At 36.6% G+C, this 17,569-nt stretch overlaps 1 protein-coding gene across 1 annotated transcript; it reads left to right on the top strand.

The window, feature by feature from the left end:
* Positions 1 to 14,306: 14,306 nt before the first annotated feature.
* On the top strand, positions 14,307 to 17,559 carry LOC145996081 (putative cytochrome P450 6a13). Its single transcript, XM_083132329.1, has 3 exons — positions 14,307 to 14,551; positions 15,290 to 15,541; positions 17,146 to 17,559. Exons 1-3 carry the CDS (start codon positions 14,317 to 14,319, stop codon positions 17,322 to 17,324), a joined length of 666 nt encoding a protein of 221 aa, XP_082988455.1. The 5' UTR covers positions 14,307 to 14,316; the 3' UTR covers positions 17,325 to 17,559.
* Positions 17,560 to 17,569: the final 10 nt, after the last annotated feature.

Here is a 17,569-nt window from a genome sequence, read left to right as displayed (position 1 = left end):
AAAAAAATCGACAAAGGGAGATTTTTCGATAACTCTTATTTTTTGCAAAAATACTTAGGTTTTTTTTGATAGATGACAACGACGGAGTTATTAATGAGTAAACATCTGAACTCGGTGAACAAGTCAACTTCTGCAAATATTCCCCGAGTGTGCGTGCGTGTGTGTATATGTGACGTCGACCTGTTAAGAATGTCACGTCAATAATACTATAGTTCAAATCACAAACCCTGACACCTTCTGTAAACAAAACCACCTGCATGCAGAAAGCATTGCAAACTCATAGGAGTAAAATAATCCACACGAAAATCCAGCGTTGTTACAGGATTTATTACGTAAGGTAAAACAATGGCAAATTTGTAGTATGGGATATGCTGCCGCAAATGACGTCTTATTTTAAACCCAATGCTTTTTTTTGTACTTATTGCTTCATTTTTATGATTAACTTTTTGCACCAGTAATCAGTTCCCATAAATTTGGCTTTTTTTTGCATGCGAATTGAATATATTTTACTTGCATCTCTTTAGACAAAATGATATAACATGGTAATGTATATTTCTAAGGATGATATAGATAGGAGTGTATTTGAAATTTGTTTGTAGATTTTATGTAAATTGTATCTTATGTAAATAAAATATATAATGGGCATAAACAGCCATATGCAATGCTGTAAGTCCAATAAATATATTGATGATGATGACAAAAAAAGTTAGTAAATTTATTGCGGTTGGAAACTTTGACAAGCATCCTAATAACGATTTTGTTCCGCCAAACAGAGTGCACTTTGTAAAATAACTTGGTGACATGGCAAGGCAAGATAAGTGTGAATATTTTGTAGTAATATGCATTGTAATTTTCAATGAGCTTAGAGATTTGTGTACATAATAATATTTTATAATATTGGTTATTTTCTAAAAATAATCATGTGAACAGCAAGGAAGTAGTGCAACTTAGTAATATTGCCTGACTTATCCTTAGAAAAATAACATGCCGAGTTCTGTGCGTGCGGGAAGGTCTTATTGTTCTCCGAACTTGTTTTCAAAACACCAGCAAGGACAGCCTTTGAAAAGGGGTGAGAAACAGATTCTACTCAATATTTATGTAACGTTCTGTCAGTGGTATCCTGAGAAACCAGTAAATGAAGTGGCTAAGTTGGTATCCCAGTGCAGTGGTGTGTCAGTGTCTGCAGTTGTAAGGGTTATGAAAGAGAGAATGACCGGGAGAGTAACAATGTATGCGGCTGCATATTCGTCTGATGTTTTGAGAACGGGTTCTCACATTCAGAGGCTCTTATATAAAATGAATAGGTGCGGCGAACTATGAGTGTAACAGCAGATGATTGCGGTCATGGATCAGCTGACGCGGAGTGATACATCGAATCGGTGAGACTGTTTGTTTACAGAAGGTGTCAGGGGTTTGTGATTTAGACCTTAGCTTGGATATGTCATAATTTTTTTTTTTATAGAGAAAAGAAAGAGAGAGAGGGTCATGTAACTGGTGATTTGCTTGGCTAAGGGGAATTTTTCTGAGAATTTTTTCTATTCCAAATATTTTTTGTATATGTGTGTTATTGTGTGTGTGTGTGTGTGGGGGGGGTTGTATAGAGATTGATGCGCTTATGTACTCTTCCTCTATAGAAGGTCATATAAAATGTGCTAATTGGTTGGCTAAGGGGGATTTCCTGATTAGTAAATTGAGGTTATAAATACGTACGTATAAAGGTTTTTGCTAATATGGAATGCTAAAGCTCAGTACTTGGCTTTCTCAGGGATTCGAATTCTATTAGGCTAAACAGCATAGAAATTTCACAGCAAGAATTCTCATATTTACTGACGATATTCTTAACAACCTGTGTTGTGATTCCACTACAAAAAAAACTGTATACAAAATATGCAGTCCCTAGAATGAGATGGACGAGGCTTATGAACCTCGACCTATACAGTTGTACAATCTGACAATGAATGGATGTTTTTTTTTTATTAAGCACAGCAGTGTGTTTTCGCCTATTTTAATAACAGGCAACAATGTTAGAAAATGGCCCCAAGAATACAATTTAAAATCACTAATGTGATATGAATTTTTTTTTTTACTTGTGTGTATTTGAATATGAAAGTGAGGCACTTTAAATAATTGAGGGGAACAATCACAAAAATAAGCTTGCAACGGTATTGGGAGGTGTCACGAGTTCAAACTTCAGACGATTTCTGTTAATCTGCTAAGGCGATATCGGTACGAAAAAATTTGTAAAAAAAAAAAAAAAAAAAAAAGAAGATGCAATTTTGGCTAATGGCAACGATGAGGATGAATAATGATAATTATGATGAAATTGATGTGTGGCACTTAGAAAAACAAAAACTTCAAAGTGTATTGCACCAACAGCTACCCCCTTCCCAAATACAAGGCAGTTAACAGAGGTGTATATTTGTTGGTTTACGAGTCTGAGGGCTTAAGTTAGTATGTTCACTATAGCTATACATATTAAAAAATGAAATAACCTGAGCAATAAAATATAACAATACCGATTCTGGCTTTTTGTCGGATGATGTAGTGGTAATGTTGTTGCAATCCCACACCTCTGATGGCGTATAGACTTAAATGTTTTGCATAACATGAAATACTGTTAATGGGAATGTGTTGTTTCTAATGTTCAATATAGAAAGCAGATAACAAGAAAAAAGAAGAAAAGAAATGTTGCAAGTAGATACGGAGCCTCAACCCAAACACATATATGATCAGACAGGATGTCAACAATGCATTCATAACTAACATGTGATTATTCAAAAAAATTGAAATAATACAGTGGGGAAACAACCAACTAACTAACTCTCTAGGTTTTTTAAACCCCGAAGAGAGCAAATACAAGCACAAGCGTAAATAATTAAATAAGTTACAAGGGGTTCGAATCTTTTGATCTAAGTATGGATGCAGACAGGTACCAAGTTTTGTGTGTGAACACAATTGATAATGGAAAATCCTCTTCAATATAATAACATAGTGTTCCTATCGATAACACAGGCAACACAGGCATTCCATCTGTCCCTATTTTGAGCAAGTTCTATATATTTTTTTCTATTCCTACCGATTTTTTTTAGGTCCATCTCAATTTTGCCCCCTCTATTTTTGTTTTGGTCTTCCTACAGGTCTCTTAAGTGGAGTTCCGACATTTTCGACACCGTTATTTGCGACACTAAGGCAAAAAAAACAGGTTTTTTTCCCGTCATAAGCGACACTGCTTGGATTTTCCCCTACGATTTCTAATTAGTTTACCAGAATTAGCGATATTTGCGTACGTGCAGCAGCAATAGCGTCTCTGAAGAAAGTATTTCCCGAGGCTCAGATCAGTGGTTGTAATTTTCATTTTAAACAAAAATGTTTGTGACGAAAAGGGCGCAGGAGTTGGGACTGACAAAAACGATTACAAAAAACAGATCCAGACGTGCGGCTGTGTATAAGAATGTGTTCAGCTCTGGCTTACCCCCCGTGCTGACGTCGATAATGGATGGCTGTGTGTGTGATGGAAGATGCACCAAACCACTACATATTGAGAATTTTTTTAGATTATTTTGTTGAATAGTGGATGAACAACTCTGATTTCGACATATCCGTGTGGAACAACTCCCAACAGCGGCACAAGACTAACAATACAGTCGAGAGATGGAACCATACAGTTAATGTATTGACGGAAAAGTCAAGTCCTAACGTGTACCAATTAGTGAAGACTTTAGATTAGAAGCTGTGTACAACGATTACTTAAGTGTGAGGAAGGCCTTGAATCTTAAAGGGGAACGTAGACGACGTCAGTGCATTACATTAGATGAGAGAATACAAAGAGCGTTTGCCGACTATGAAATGCATAGAGATCTTAAGTGCTTTTTTGAGGAGAATGGCGTACGTTCAGAAATTAGAATCAAAATAGTAAGATGCTGGTTCAACTACAAGAGAAACTACGCATTCTACATTTCTACATTGACAAGGGATTACAGTCTTCTCCTATACCGACAAGGGATCTAAACAATCAGTCATTGACAAAGGATAAATACATCCAGCTTTTAAACACCCAGCTTCCATGATGCTATTGTGAAGGAAAACTAATAAAATGTTTTAAAAAACACACAAGCTTCCATGATGCTGTCAGTCCTAAGCCTGGAAAAAGTGTGACTGGAAGCTATTTGCACTTTGTGTCACAGATGACGGTGTCGCAAATGTCATGGAATATATTTTCCATAGTGTGTCGCATATGACGGCAAAAATGCTAGTGTCGCATACGACGGTGTCGCAAATGTCGTGGATTCCTCTTAAGTAGGATTAATTCAGGAAATGCATGTTACTTCTCTCTTCATAAACTTTTGTCTTCTCGTTTAATATCTAAGAAACTAGAAGTTAAAATATACAAAACGGTAATTTTGCCTGTAGTATTATATGGGTGTGAAACTTGGTCTCTTATATTGAAAGATGATCATAAATTGAGAGTATTTGAAAATAAGATCCTTAGGAAAATATTTCAGTCTAAAAGGGGTAAAAAAACAAGTGAATGGCGAAGGTTACATAATTTAGAAGTACGTAATTTATGTTTGTTTCCAAAATATTATTAGATTGATGATTAAATCACGAAGACCTAGGTAGGCACGAATGAGAAAAGAATAAAGGAGAGTTTACAGGAGTCTTGTTGGGGAAAACCTGATGGTAAGAGACCAAAACGAAGATGGAGGCGAACCTAAAAAGAAATCGGTAAAGATGGAATGGAATATATAAATCTTGCTCAGGATAAGGACAAATGGAAAAAACTATATTGCTACAGCCATGAATTTTCGGATTCAAGAAGGCTAGAGAGTTAGTTAGTTAATTGATATTCAATGTAATATAATTTAACATATTTCAGAAACCAAAAGGCAGCAACATGGTACTCATATTGACAAGGGAATTCCTACAAAACTTATTTTTTTTTGTCGTATTCGTCCAGAATCGCGTCTATCTCTCTCGTTCTTATATAAACGTTTCAACGTTCCATCGGATGCATCAGCATCGTTTACCGAAACGTTTCGACAAACATAAATTACGTACTTCTAAATTATGTAACCTTCGCCATTCACTTGTTTTTTTACCCCTTTTAGACTGAAATATTTTCCTAAGGATCTTATTTTCAAATACTCTCAATTTATGATCATCTTTCAATATAAGAGACCAAGTTTCACACCCATATAATACTACAGGCAAAATTACCGTTTTGTGTATTTTAACTTCTAGTTTCTTAGATATTAAACGAGAAGACAAAAGTTTATGAAGAGAGAAGTAACATGCATTTCCTGAATTAATCCTACTTAAGAGGAATCCACGACATTTGCGACACCGTCGTATGCGACACTAGCATTTTTGCCGTCATATGCGACACACTATGGAAAATATATTCCATGACATTTGCGACACCGTCATCTGTGACACAAAGTGCAAATAGCTTCCAGTCACACTTTTTCCAGGCTTAGGACTGACAGCATCATGGAAGCTTGTGTGTTTTTTAAAACATTTTATTAGTTTTCCTTCACAATAGCATCATGGAAGCTGGGTGTTTAAAAGCTGGATGTATTTATCCTTTGTCAATGACTGATTGTTTAGATCCCTTGTCGGTATAGGAGAAGACTGTAATCCCTTGTCAATGTAGAAATGTAGAATGCGTAGTTTCTCTTGTAGTTGAACCAGCATCTTACTATTTTGATTCTAATTTCTGAACGTACGCCATTCTCCTCAAAAAGCACTTAAGATCTCTATGCATTTCATAGTCGGCAAACGCTCTTTGTATTCTCTCATCTAATGTAATGCACTGACGTCGTCTACGTTCCCCTTTAAGATTCAAGGCCTTCCTCACACTTAAGTAATCGTTGTACACAGCTTCTAATCTAAAGTCTTCACTAATTGGTACACGTTAGGACTTGACTTTTCCGTCAATACATTAACTGTATGGTTCCATCTCTCGACTGTATTGTTAGTCTTGTGCCGCTGTTGGGAGTTGTTCCACACGGATATGTCGAAATCAGAGTTGTTCATCCACTATTCAACAAAATAATCTAAAAAAATTCTCAATATGTAGTGGTTTGGTGCATCTTCCATCACACACACAGCCATCCATTATCGACGTCAGCACGGGGGGGTAAGCCAGAGCTGAACACATTCTTATACACAGCCGCACGTCTGGATCTGTTTTTTGTAATCGTTTTTGTCAGTCCCAACTCCTGCGCCCTTTTCGTCACAAACATTTTTGTTTAAAATGAAAATTACAACCACTGATCTGAGCCTCGGGAAATACTTTCTTCAGAGACGCTATTGCTGCTGCACGTACGCAAATATCGCTAATTCTGGTAAACTAATTAGAAATCGTAGGGGAAAATCCAAGCAGTGTCGCTTATGACGGGAAAAAAACCTGTTTTTTTGCCTTAGTGTCGCAAATAACGGTGTCGAAAATGTCGGAACTCCACTTAAGAGACCTGTAGGAAGACCAAAACAAAAATAGAGGGGGCAAAATTGAGATGGACCTAAAAAAAATCGGTAGGAATAGAAAAAAATATATAGAACTTGCTCAAAATAGGGACAGATGGAATGCCTGTGTTGCCTGTGTTATCGATAGGAACACTATGTTATTATATTGAAGAGGATTTTCCATTATCAATTGTGTTCACACACAAAACTTGGTACCTGTCTGCATCCATACTTAGATCAAAAGATTCGAACCCCTTGTAACTTATTTAATTATTTACGCTTGTGCTTGTATTTGCTCTCTTCGGGGTTTAAAAAACCTAGAGAGTTAGTTAGTTGGTTGTTTCCCCACTGTACTATTTCAATTTTTTTGAATAATCACATGTTAGTTATGAATGCATTGTTGACATCCTGTCTGATCATATATGTGTTTGGGTTGAGGCTCCGTATCTACTTGCAACATTTCTTTTCTTCTTTTTTCTTGTTATCTGCTTTCTATATTGAACATTAGAAACAACACATTCCCATTAACAGTATTTCATGTTATGCAAAACATTTAAGTCTATACGCCATCAGAGGTGTGGGATTGCAACAACATTACCACTACATCATCCGACAAAAAGCCAGAATCGGTATTGTTATATTTTATTGCTCAGGTTATTTCATTTTTTAATATGTATAGCTATAGTGAACATACTAACTTAAGCCCTCAGACTCGTAAACCAACAAATATACACCTCTGTTAACTGCCTTGTATTTGGGAAGGGGGTAGCTGTTGGTGCAATACACTTTGAAGTTTTTGTTTTTCTAAGTGCCACACATCAATTTCATCATAATTATCATTATTCATCCTCATCGTTGCCATTAGCCAAAATTGCCTCTTCTTTTTTTTTTTTTTTTTTTTTTTTTTTACAAATTTTTTCGTACCGATATCGCCTTAGCAGATTAACAGAAATCGTCTGAAGTTTGAACTCGTGACACCTCCCAATACCGTTGCAAGCTTATTTTTGTGATTGTTCCCCTCAATTATTTAAAGTGCCTCACTTTCATATTCAAATACACACAAGTAAAAAAAAAAAATTCATATCACATTAGTGATTTTAAATTGTATTCTTGGGGCCATTTTCTAACATTGTTGCCTGTTATTAAAATAGGCGAAAACACACTGCTGTGCTTAATAAAAAAAAACATCCATTCATTGTCAGATTGTACAACTGTATAGGTCGAGGTTCATAAGCCTCGTCCATCTCATTCTAGGGACTGCATATTTTGTATACAGTTTTTTTTGTAGTGGAATCACAACACAGGTTGTTAAGAATATCGTCAGTAAATATGAGAATTCTTGCTGTGAAATTTCTATGCTGTTTAGCCTAATAGAATTCGAATCCCTGAGAAAGCCAAGTACTGAGCTTTAGCATTCCATATTAGCAAAAACCTTTATACGTACGTATTTATAACCTCAATTTACTAATCAGGAAATCCCCCTTAGCCAACCAATTAGCACATTTTATATGACCTTCTATAGAGGAAGAGTACATAAGCGCATCAATCTCTATACAACCCCCCCCCACACACACACACACAATAACACACATATACAAAAAATATTTGGAATAGAAAAAATTCTCAGAAAAATTCCCCTTAGCCAAGCAAATCACCAGTTACATGACCCTCTCTCTCTTTCTTTTCTCTATAAAAAAAAAATTATGACATATCCAAGCTAAGGTCTAAATCACAAACCCCTGACACCTTCTGTAAACAAACAGTCTCACCGATTCGATGTATCACTCCGCGTCAGCTGATCCATGACCGCAATCATCTGCTGTTACACTCATAGTTCGCCGCACCTATTCATTTTATATAAGAGCCTCTGAATGTGAGAACCCGTTCTCAAAACATCAGACGAATATGCAGCCGCATACATTGTTACTCTCCCGGTCATTCTCTCTTTCATAACCCTTACAACTGCAGACACTGACACACCACTGCACTGGGATACCAACTTAGCCACTTCATTTACTGGTTTCTCAGGATACCACTGACAGAACGTTACATAAATATTGAGTAGAATCTGTTTCTCACCCCTTTTCAAAGGCTGTCCTTGCTGGTGTTTTGAAAACAAGTTCGGAGAACAATAAGACCTTCCCGCACGCACAGAACTCGGCATGTTATTTTTCTAAGGATAAGTCAGGCAATATTACTAAGTTGCACTACTTCCTTGCTGTTCACATGATTATTTTTAGAAAATAACCAATATTATAAAATATTATTATGTACACAAATCTCTAAGCTCATTGAAAATTACAATGCATATTACTACAAAATATTCACACTTATCTTGCCTTGCCATGTCACCAAGTTATTTTACAAAGTGCACTCTGTTTGGCGGAACAAAAATCGTTATTAGGATGCTTGTCAAAGTTTCCAACCGCAATAAATTTACTAACTTTTTTTGTCATCATCATCAATATATTTATTGGACTTACAGCATTGCATATGGCTGTTTATGCCCATTATATATTTTATTTACATAAGATACAATTTACATAAAATCTACAAACAAATTTCAAATACACTCCTATCTATATCATCCTTAGAAATATACATTACCATGTTATATCATTTTGTCTAAAGAGATGCAAGTAAAATATATTCAATTCGCATGCAAAAAAAAGCCAAATTTATGGGAACTGATTACTGGTGCAAAAAGTTAATCATAAAAATGAAGCAATAAGTACAAAAAAAAGCATTGGGTTTAAAATAAGACGTCATTTGCGGCAGCATATCCCATACTACAAATTTGCCATTGTTTTACCTTACGTAATAAATCCTGTAACAACGCTGGATTTTCGTGTGGATTATTTTACTCCTATGAGTTTGCAATGCTTTCTGCATGCAGGTGGTTTTGTTTACAGAAGGTGTCAGGGTTTGTGATTTGAACTATAGTATTATTGACGTGACATTCTTAACAGGTCGACGTCACATATACACACACGCACGCACACTCGGGGAATATTTGCAGAAGTTGACTTGTTCACCGAGTTCAGATGTTTACTCATTAATAACTCCGTCGTTGTCATCTATAAAAAAAAACCTAAGTATTTTTGCAAAAAATAAGAGTTATCGAAAAATCTCCCTTTGTCGATTTTTTTTTGGTGACGTAGAATACACGTAGAGAGGTCGGGTTTAGTGTGTCGGTCGAGTCTCGGTGTCCTCTGTCCACCCATACCAAAATAAACATAGGTCGTCATGAAACCAATTTTTTTCATCAATCGAAAATTTTCCAAGTCCAGCGTTAAATTGCAAATATCTCGAAAATAGTAAGAGTTATCGAAAAAATATATCAAAAAACACCCCCATCCAGGTAGCGAAGCTACCCCCCTGTCGATTTTGGAGGTGTAGAATACGTATACCAAGTTTTGGTGGTCCTGAGGTCAAGAGGTAAGAAGTTAGCCCACCCCCTCCCAAAAAACTTTGATCACTCGTAACTTTTGAACAAATAGTCGTAGAGAGGTCGGGTTTAGTGCGTCGATCGAGTCTCGATGTCCTCTGTCCACCCATACCAAAATAAACCTAGGTCGTCATGGCCGAAAATTTTCCAAGTCCTGCGTTAAATTGCAAATATCTCGAATTTTTGACAAACAGAGGTGTCCCATAGGATTTTTGAGAAAAAAAAAAAACCATGAAACTCTACAGAGGCATGGCTTTGTTAGCCGTGGCCATTAGAACTGTGTTGGGCACCACGCACCCCTGGCGGGATATTTTCTTTTTTGGGGGCCAGGGATTTCCTTAACAAAAATAAATTTTTGATTATCACACACACACACACACATTGTAGAAGATCACACATGAGAGTTTTTAAAAACAAAAAAAAAACATCGTGGCAGATTACGCTGAGAGCACAAGGTCGTGGTAGATTACACTGAGGGAGCTTACAGTAAGAGGAGACAGCTGCCCTATAGAAAAATATCGTAAGTCATTTCAAAAGTAGGTCAAAGGACGAGTTAGCATAAGAGCAAGATTTGCAGGAGGTAAAAAATAGCTTAAAAAATAATGCCAGAGCTTTTTCTGTTCATTTTTCTCTCATTGTAGGTTAGTTTAGTGCATAAAACATCGTAAAATAAAAAATAGATCAAAAAATAAGTTAGCATAAGAGCAACATTTGAAATAGGATAAAAATAGTTTAAAAAGTGATGCCAGAGCTTTTTCTGTTATTTTTTCTCTCATTGTAGGTTAGTTTAGTACGTAAAACATCGTAAAATAAAAAATAGATCAAAAAATAAGTTAGCATAAGAGCAACATTTGAAATAAGATAAAAAATAGCTTAAAAAGTGATGCCAGAGCTTTTTCTGTTCATTTTTCTCTTATTGTAGGTTAGTTTAGTGCATAAAACATCGTAAAATAAAAAATAAGTCAAAAAATAAGTTAGCATAAGAGCAACATTTAAAATAAAATAAAAAAATAGCTTAAAAAATAATGCCAGAGCTTTTTCTGTTTATTTTTCTCTCATTGTAGGTTAGTTTAGTACGTAAAACGTCGTAAAATAAAAAATAGGTCAAAAAATAAGTTAGCATAAAAGCAACATTTGAAATAGGATAAAAAATAGTTTAAAAAATAATGCCAGAGCTTTTTCTGTTCATTTTTTCTCTCATTGTAGATTAGTTTAGTGCGTAAAACATCGTAAAATAAAAAATAGGTCAAAAAATAAGTTAGCATAAGAGCAACATTTGAAATAGGATAAAAAATAGTTTAAAAAATAATACCAGAGCTTTTTCTGTTCATTTTTTCTCTCATTGTAGGTTAGTTTAGTGCGTAAAACAAATTACGCTGAGAGCAAAAGCCTATTAGCAGGTCGTAGTAGATTACACTGAGGAAGCTTACAGTAAGAGGAGACAGCAGCCTTATAGGAAAATGTCGTAAGTCATTTCAAATGTAGGTCAAAGAGCAATGTTAGCATAAGAGTAGAAGGTAAAAAAATAGCTTAAAAACTGATACCAGAGCTTTTTCTGTTCATTTTTTCTCTCATTGTAGGTTAGTTTAGCCCGTAAAACGGATTACGCTGAGAGCAGAAGCCTATTAGCAGGTTGTAGTAGATTACACTGAGGGGGGGGGGGCCTTACAGTAAGAGGGGGGCAGCCTTATAGGAAAATGTCGTAAGTCATTTCAAATGTAGGTCAAAGAGCGATGTTAGCATAAAAATAGAAGGTAAAAAAATAGCTTAAAAACTGATGCCAGAGCTTTTCTTCTGTCTAATTTTCTCTCATTGTAGGTTAGTTTAGCCTGTAAAACGGATTACACTGGGAGTAGAAGCCTATTAGCAGGTCGTGGTAGATTACACTGAGGGGGAGGGGGGGGCCTTACAGTAAGAGGGAGGCAGCCTTATAGGAAAATATCGTAAGTCATTTCAAAAGTAGGTCAAAAGGCGAGGTAGCATAAGAGCTACATTTGAAATAGGATAAAAAATAGCTTAAAAAGTGATGGCAGAGCTTTTTCTGTCCATTTTTCTCTCATTGTAGGTTAGTTTAGTGCGTAAAACGTCGTAAAATAAAAAGTAGGTCAAAGGGCCCTTCCAGAATCGCCCATTCCACCTACTATCAATACATAAGTGATTATTTGTAACATACAATTTAGATTTGTTTTAATATTAACTAGCACAGTATAAACGTTTTTCAACTACGTTTGAAAACGTGAATTTTGGTGCATTGAATTATGGATAAATAGTATTACATTTGAGTATGAAGTCACAGGAAGATGTCTTTTATTTGACTCGATCATTCAATCGATTTGACTTATTTAAACTCTTGGTTGATAGATGGCACTGAGGTATCTAGAAACAAAATTAATGGTTATTAACGAATACATAAACTAACAAGCCATTGCAAAACTCTCAGTAAATATATCTGATTTTATTAATAAGTATGTTTTCAACATAGCAACATACTCCACATCCAGTATTGTTTTTCGTCACTGTTTTTCAGTTACTTGCTGGTTTCAACTTTTCCATTGGGTATGTAACGCATACCACAATAAGCACGGACTAATACTACTTACTAGCTTATTTATCACACCAATTTGACCTTGTAGTACATTAGGATCCATGAGTATCACCAAGCAAATTGTCCATCACCAAGTTTACTATCTCTATTTTATGCAATGAGATCTTCAAGAATTCGAACAAAACGCCAAATAGGCTACTGGCAACCTCTGCATCAGGTTCATTAATTCGTTAAAACCTAACATGATACAGGAGAGAAATTAATGAAAGTAGTCATGGACAATTTGCCGAGCAATACTTGTGGATTCCACTGTACAACACGGCAATATATCCCAGCCAGTTGGCTTTGTGGATTAAATGACAATTTGAACTGGGAATGTATCTCGGTGTATCTAAGCCCTTTTATAAAGCATGATTGTTCAAGTTGACTAATTATGGCTTTAAAACAGTGGCGGCGATTGGGGGGGCGAGGGGACGAGTTGCCCCCAACTTTTTGCCACTTTTGCTTCCTTATGTGTCAAGGAAAAGCAAACTGTTATTGTCCTCCCCCCAGTTTTGGAATCCAATCGCCGCCACTGCTTTAAACACTTCTAAATATAACTTTCAAGATCATATCTCTTGCACCGAAGGCTCCTTGTGTCTTATGGAGGATCATGCTCACACAGATGCCCATAGTGATTGATGCTTCATCAAGTATCATCACCTGTTGTACAGTCACAGACAATTCTGGGTTGTAACAATCTCACTGGATTTCAATGGGATAGTTACAACGCAGAAGTGTCCGTGACTGCACTTGGTATACAGGGTGCGCGAAAAGTCCGTATATTCCCGACATCAACATGCCTTGTGTAGGTTGACGCATATGGCCTGCCAATATCACACAAACCATTCCATGAGGCGAGTCGTTAGATTTATTGGTAAAAAGTTGCACTTTCAGATGTTTCACTTTAAAATCTTTAACCTAAAATCCATGTTGATGGCAGTGGTATACGAAATTTCAACTACCCTGTACACATGCTTCGCAAATGCTTAGTCTATTTCAGGCTACGTATGCAGATGATATATTTTCACCACTGACAGGAGATTAAAGTTGTGTTGCCGCTATATACAACTTCAGCTTGCTGTATTTGAACACTGCGCTCTGTCATGGCGTCTGTGAGTTAACATACAGAAGTTACCAGATTCAGTGAGCTTTATGTTAATCGGGACTGGGCCTACAGATTCTACGGACTTCCATGGCGATCGAAACTGGCTGCCTTCGATAATAAGACAACAGCACTACCAGAACGTCATCGTTGAGGCCCTCACAACACAAGCGCCATATTGGACAACATTATTGTCACTTGTCATGACTTTCCCCAACAGAAATTTCACACGTGTACTTCTTTTAAAAACTTTTACAAACATCACAGAAGAATGTTCCACGACGACACGTTTGGTGTGAAGGTAGGCACACATTCTCCTTCATACAGAAATTTCAGACGTGTACTTCTTTTAAAAACTTTCACAAACATCACAGAAGAATGTTCCACGTCGACACGTATTGGTGTGAAGGTAGGGCCTCACACATTCTCCTTCATACAGGAAGTGTTATCAGCAATAGGCTCTGGCCACTTTACCTCACAGGAACCCCAGAGCCGCCTTATGTAATGACATTGTCGTCAGGTAAATCAAACCCATTTTCCCCCATAAGATACTACGGAGAATCCACGATACTTTGTACCAGAAAATACATTGTTTTCTGTTAATGGGCGATAGAATTACAACAATAATAATAATAAAGAAGATAGTGGAAGTTCCTCAAGGTTAATTTCTTATATTGTTACTGTTTTCCTCCGAACACAATAACTTTATTTGGAATGTTATTTTTAGAATTTGATGATGACGACATTCTGGGACAAGCCATGGTATTTTTTGAGGCTGGTTTTGAGACTGCTTCAAATATAATAGCTTTCGCCTTTTATGAGCTTGCCATGAACCCAAACTGCCAGAAACTGTTGGGAGAAGACATTGACAGCGTTCTACAGAGGCATGATGGGAAAGTGACGTATGAAGCTATCCAAGAAATGGGCTACCTCGACAAAGTGGTTTCAGGTAAGTTTTATTTCTTTAAAGGTTTGCTAAATGAGCAAGTAGTTTGTTTTCTCGACAAGAGATGGTGCTAAGCATGACAGAGAAGATTCATTTGTGTTGATCCTATTTTATACGGGGGACGCTGCACGCTAACTTTCCCCCAGAAACTTTCACATGCCTCTCCCAGACTTTTTGTGGCTTAGAGGAAATTTTACTTCAAAATTTTAAAAACCTTGAAACTATTTTTTTTTAAAGAAAAGTTACATGTAAATCACAATGGATTTCATTATTTTAGTTCTTGTTCTTGTTGCAGTAAACTCTAAATTAAACATAATTATGATAATATACATTATAGTCTACATATTGAAAGCTACTACTATGTATTAATGAGAAAATATGACCCGAAATTGCATGCGTGTACTGTTAATAATGAACTAACTTATCGTAGAAAACAAAACAATGTATCATTTGTAAGCTATACCAAATATACCAAGTTGTATTTAAATTTCCGCCCCTCATGCAACACATCAGAACATCTATGTCCCTGGCAGTAACAAGAAAGTTTCACCTCAGTTATGAGTTGCTTGTTCTCATTGTTTACAACAAAGCACACAACAATTAGAACTAACTGAAGGAAAGTTGTACATTGATAGAAACACTTTTCCTTCATATTCTCAACACACATTCTAGTGATTGTTTCAATACATGCTTACTTCATTGTTGACAGTTCACTTACGTCACAATTTCTTTTCTTTTCAGAAACTCTCCGAAAATACCCGGTTGCTCCCATGCTTGACCGAGTGTGCACCAAACCATACGTGATTCCGGAACGGAACATAAAGATTCCGAAAGGAATGAGCATATATATACCCGTAGCTGGATTGCATTATGACCCCAGATATTATCCAAAGCCTGACGTATTTGATCCTGAAAGATTTTCCGAAGAAATGAAGCGTTCCAGAACCAACTATACATACATACCTTTTGGTGACGGACCGAGAAATTGCATTGGTAAGTTTGGGTTAATGTGTTATGAGGATTTTTACTTTCCGAGAAGTAATAAACATGTCCTTCTTGACTCATAACTAAAATTTCATAAATTAATATCAAGAGGTGTCTTCTAAAACTGGGTGCCCAGGGGGGGCAGGAGCGAGGTGAGGCGACAGAAGCATCGGAAACGACATTGGAATCGGTGTTTGGAAAGTTACTTCTTACAAGTAACTGATACAGTTACTTCGCTGAAAAAGTAACTGAGTTACCCGGTTACGGTTACTTTGCTGAAATGGTAGCTGGGTTACTTCGCTGAAATGGTTACTCGGGTTACTTTGCTGAAAATGCAACTGAGTTACGGCTACTTCACTGGAGAAAATAGCTTGGCTACGTTACTTTTCTGAAAATGTGACTTGATTGCAGTTACTTCGTTGAAAAGTTTACTGGGTTGAAGTTAAAAAATATAACTAACACGGTTACTGTTATTTAGCTGAAAAAGTAACTAGGTTACAATTACTTTTTCCTGAATTGGTTACTGGGTGACAGTAAATATAACTGGGTTGCAGTAACTTCGCCGTAAGTGTAACTGGGTTACCGTTACTTTGCTGAAAAGGTAACTGGGTTGCAGTTACTTTGCTGAAAAAGTAACTAGGTTACAATTACTTTTTCTGAATATGTTACTGGGTGACAGTTACTTTACTGGAAATATAACTGGGTTGCAGTAACTTCGCCGAAAGGGTAACTGGGTTACAGTTACTTTACTGAAAAGGTAACTGGGTTACAGTTACTTTGCTGAAAAGGTAACTGGGTTACAATTACTTTTTCTGAATATGTTACTGGGTGACAGTTACTTTACTGGAAATATAACTGTGTTGCAGTAACTTCTCCGAAAGGGTAACTGGGTTACAGTTACTTTGCTGAAAAGGTAACTGGGTTGCAGTTACTTTACTGAAGAAGAAACTAGGTAACAATTACTTTTTCTGGGTGACAGTTACTTTACTGGAAATATAACTGGGTTACCGTAACCTCGCCGAAAGGGTAACTGGATTACAGTTATTTTGCTGAAAAGGTAACTGGGTTGCAGTTACTTTGCTGAAAAAGTAACTAGGTTACAATTACTTTATCTGAATATGTTACTGGGTGACAGTTACTTTACTGGAAATATAACTGGGTTGCATTAACTTCGCCGAAAGGGTAACTGGGTTACAGTTATTTTGCTGAAAAGGTAACTGGGTTGCAGTTACTTTACTGAAGAAGAAACTAGGTAACAATTACTTTTTCTGGGTGACAGTTACTTTACTGGAAATATAACTGGGTTACCGTAACCTCGCCGAAAGGGTAACTGAATTACAGTTACTTCGCTGAAAAGGTAACTGGGTTACATTTACTAGGTTAGTTAGTCAACGTAGTGAAACTTGCAGGGTTGTTACTATCTGACATGCCTCTTGGTATGCAAGACTGTATAAAATACATGAACGTTTCTTCTCTCCAGTTTTTATTCAGTTTGAACACTGTACAAGGAGATGGCACCAGTTCGTTCGATATCAGTTCAGTGATTTTTAAATGTACTAGTTAGTTCGGTAACATTGCATGGAACTAATATTACATTTTATTGATTCCCACAGGCATGAGGTTTGCTCTTGTCCAGGTGAAGGCAGCGCTCATTTCCATTTTCAGAAAGTACAACGTTGCATCTTGCGAGAAGACGCAGACTACCATGGAATATGAACACAACACTCTCCTTGTGACACCGAAAGATGGCATTTGGTTGAAGTTCAAGCACAGAAATATCACATCCCTGTGAATAACAGGTCGATCTTGATGATCATGCGCCCAGAACTTCAATGCTATTGGTGGAGGTATGCGAAGCGGACCATTGGACTTTGGCGCGCATGCGCAAAGTGTACAACTGTATAGCGCATGCGCGACACAATATGGAGTTCAGCGGTAGGCCAAGATGTACCAGAATACAATTTGAAATTTGTATTTTTTGTGTAAAATTGTCAATGATAATTAAAGCATTTATGCAGTGCCATGAATATGTTTGGA

Source organism: Lepisma saccharinum, chromosome 12 (genome assembly GCF_977018435.1).
Source record: "Lepisma saccharinum chromosome 12, izLepSacc3.1, whole genome shotgun sequence".
NCBI classification, from domain to species: Eukaryota; Metazoa; Arthropoda; class Insecta; order Zygentoma; family Lepismatidae; genus Lepisma; species Lepisma saccharinum.
The sequence above is the reverse complement of the archived record's forward strand: the minus strand, read 5'-3'. Positions and strand labels throughout refer to the sequence as shown.

Excerpts from the sequence above, each read along its gene's own strand:
- LOC145996081 (XM_083132329.1), top strand. The coding sequence starts at position 14,317 with ATGTTATTTTTAGAATTTGATGATGACGACATTCTGGGACAAGCCATG. Across the intron at positions 14,552-15,289 it reads CCTCGACAAAGTGGTTTCAG|AAACTCTCCGAAAATACCCG; the intron begins GTAAGTTTTATT and ends TTTTCTTTTCAG. Across the intron at positions 15,542-17,145 it reads CGGACCGAGAAATTGCATTG|GCATGAGGTTTGCTCTTGTC; the intron begins GTAAGTTTGGGT and ends TGATTCCCACAG.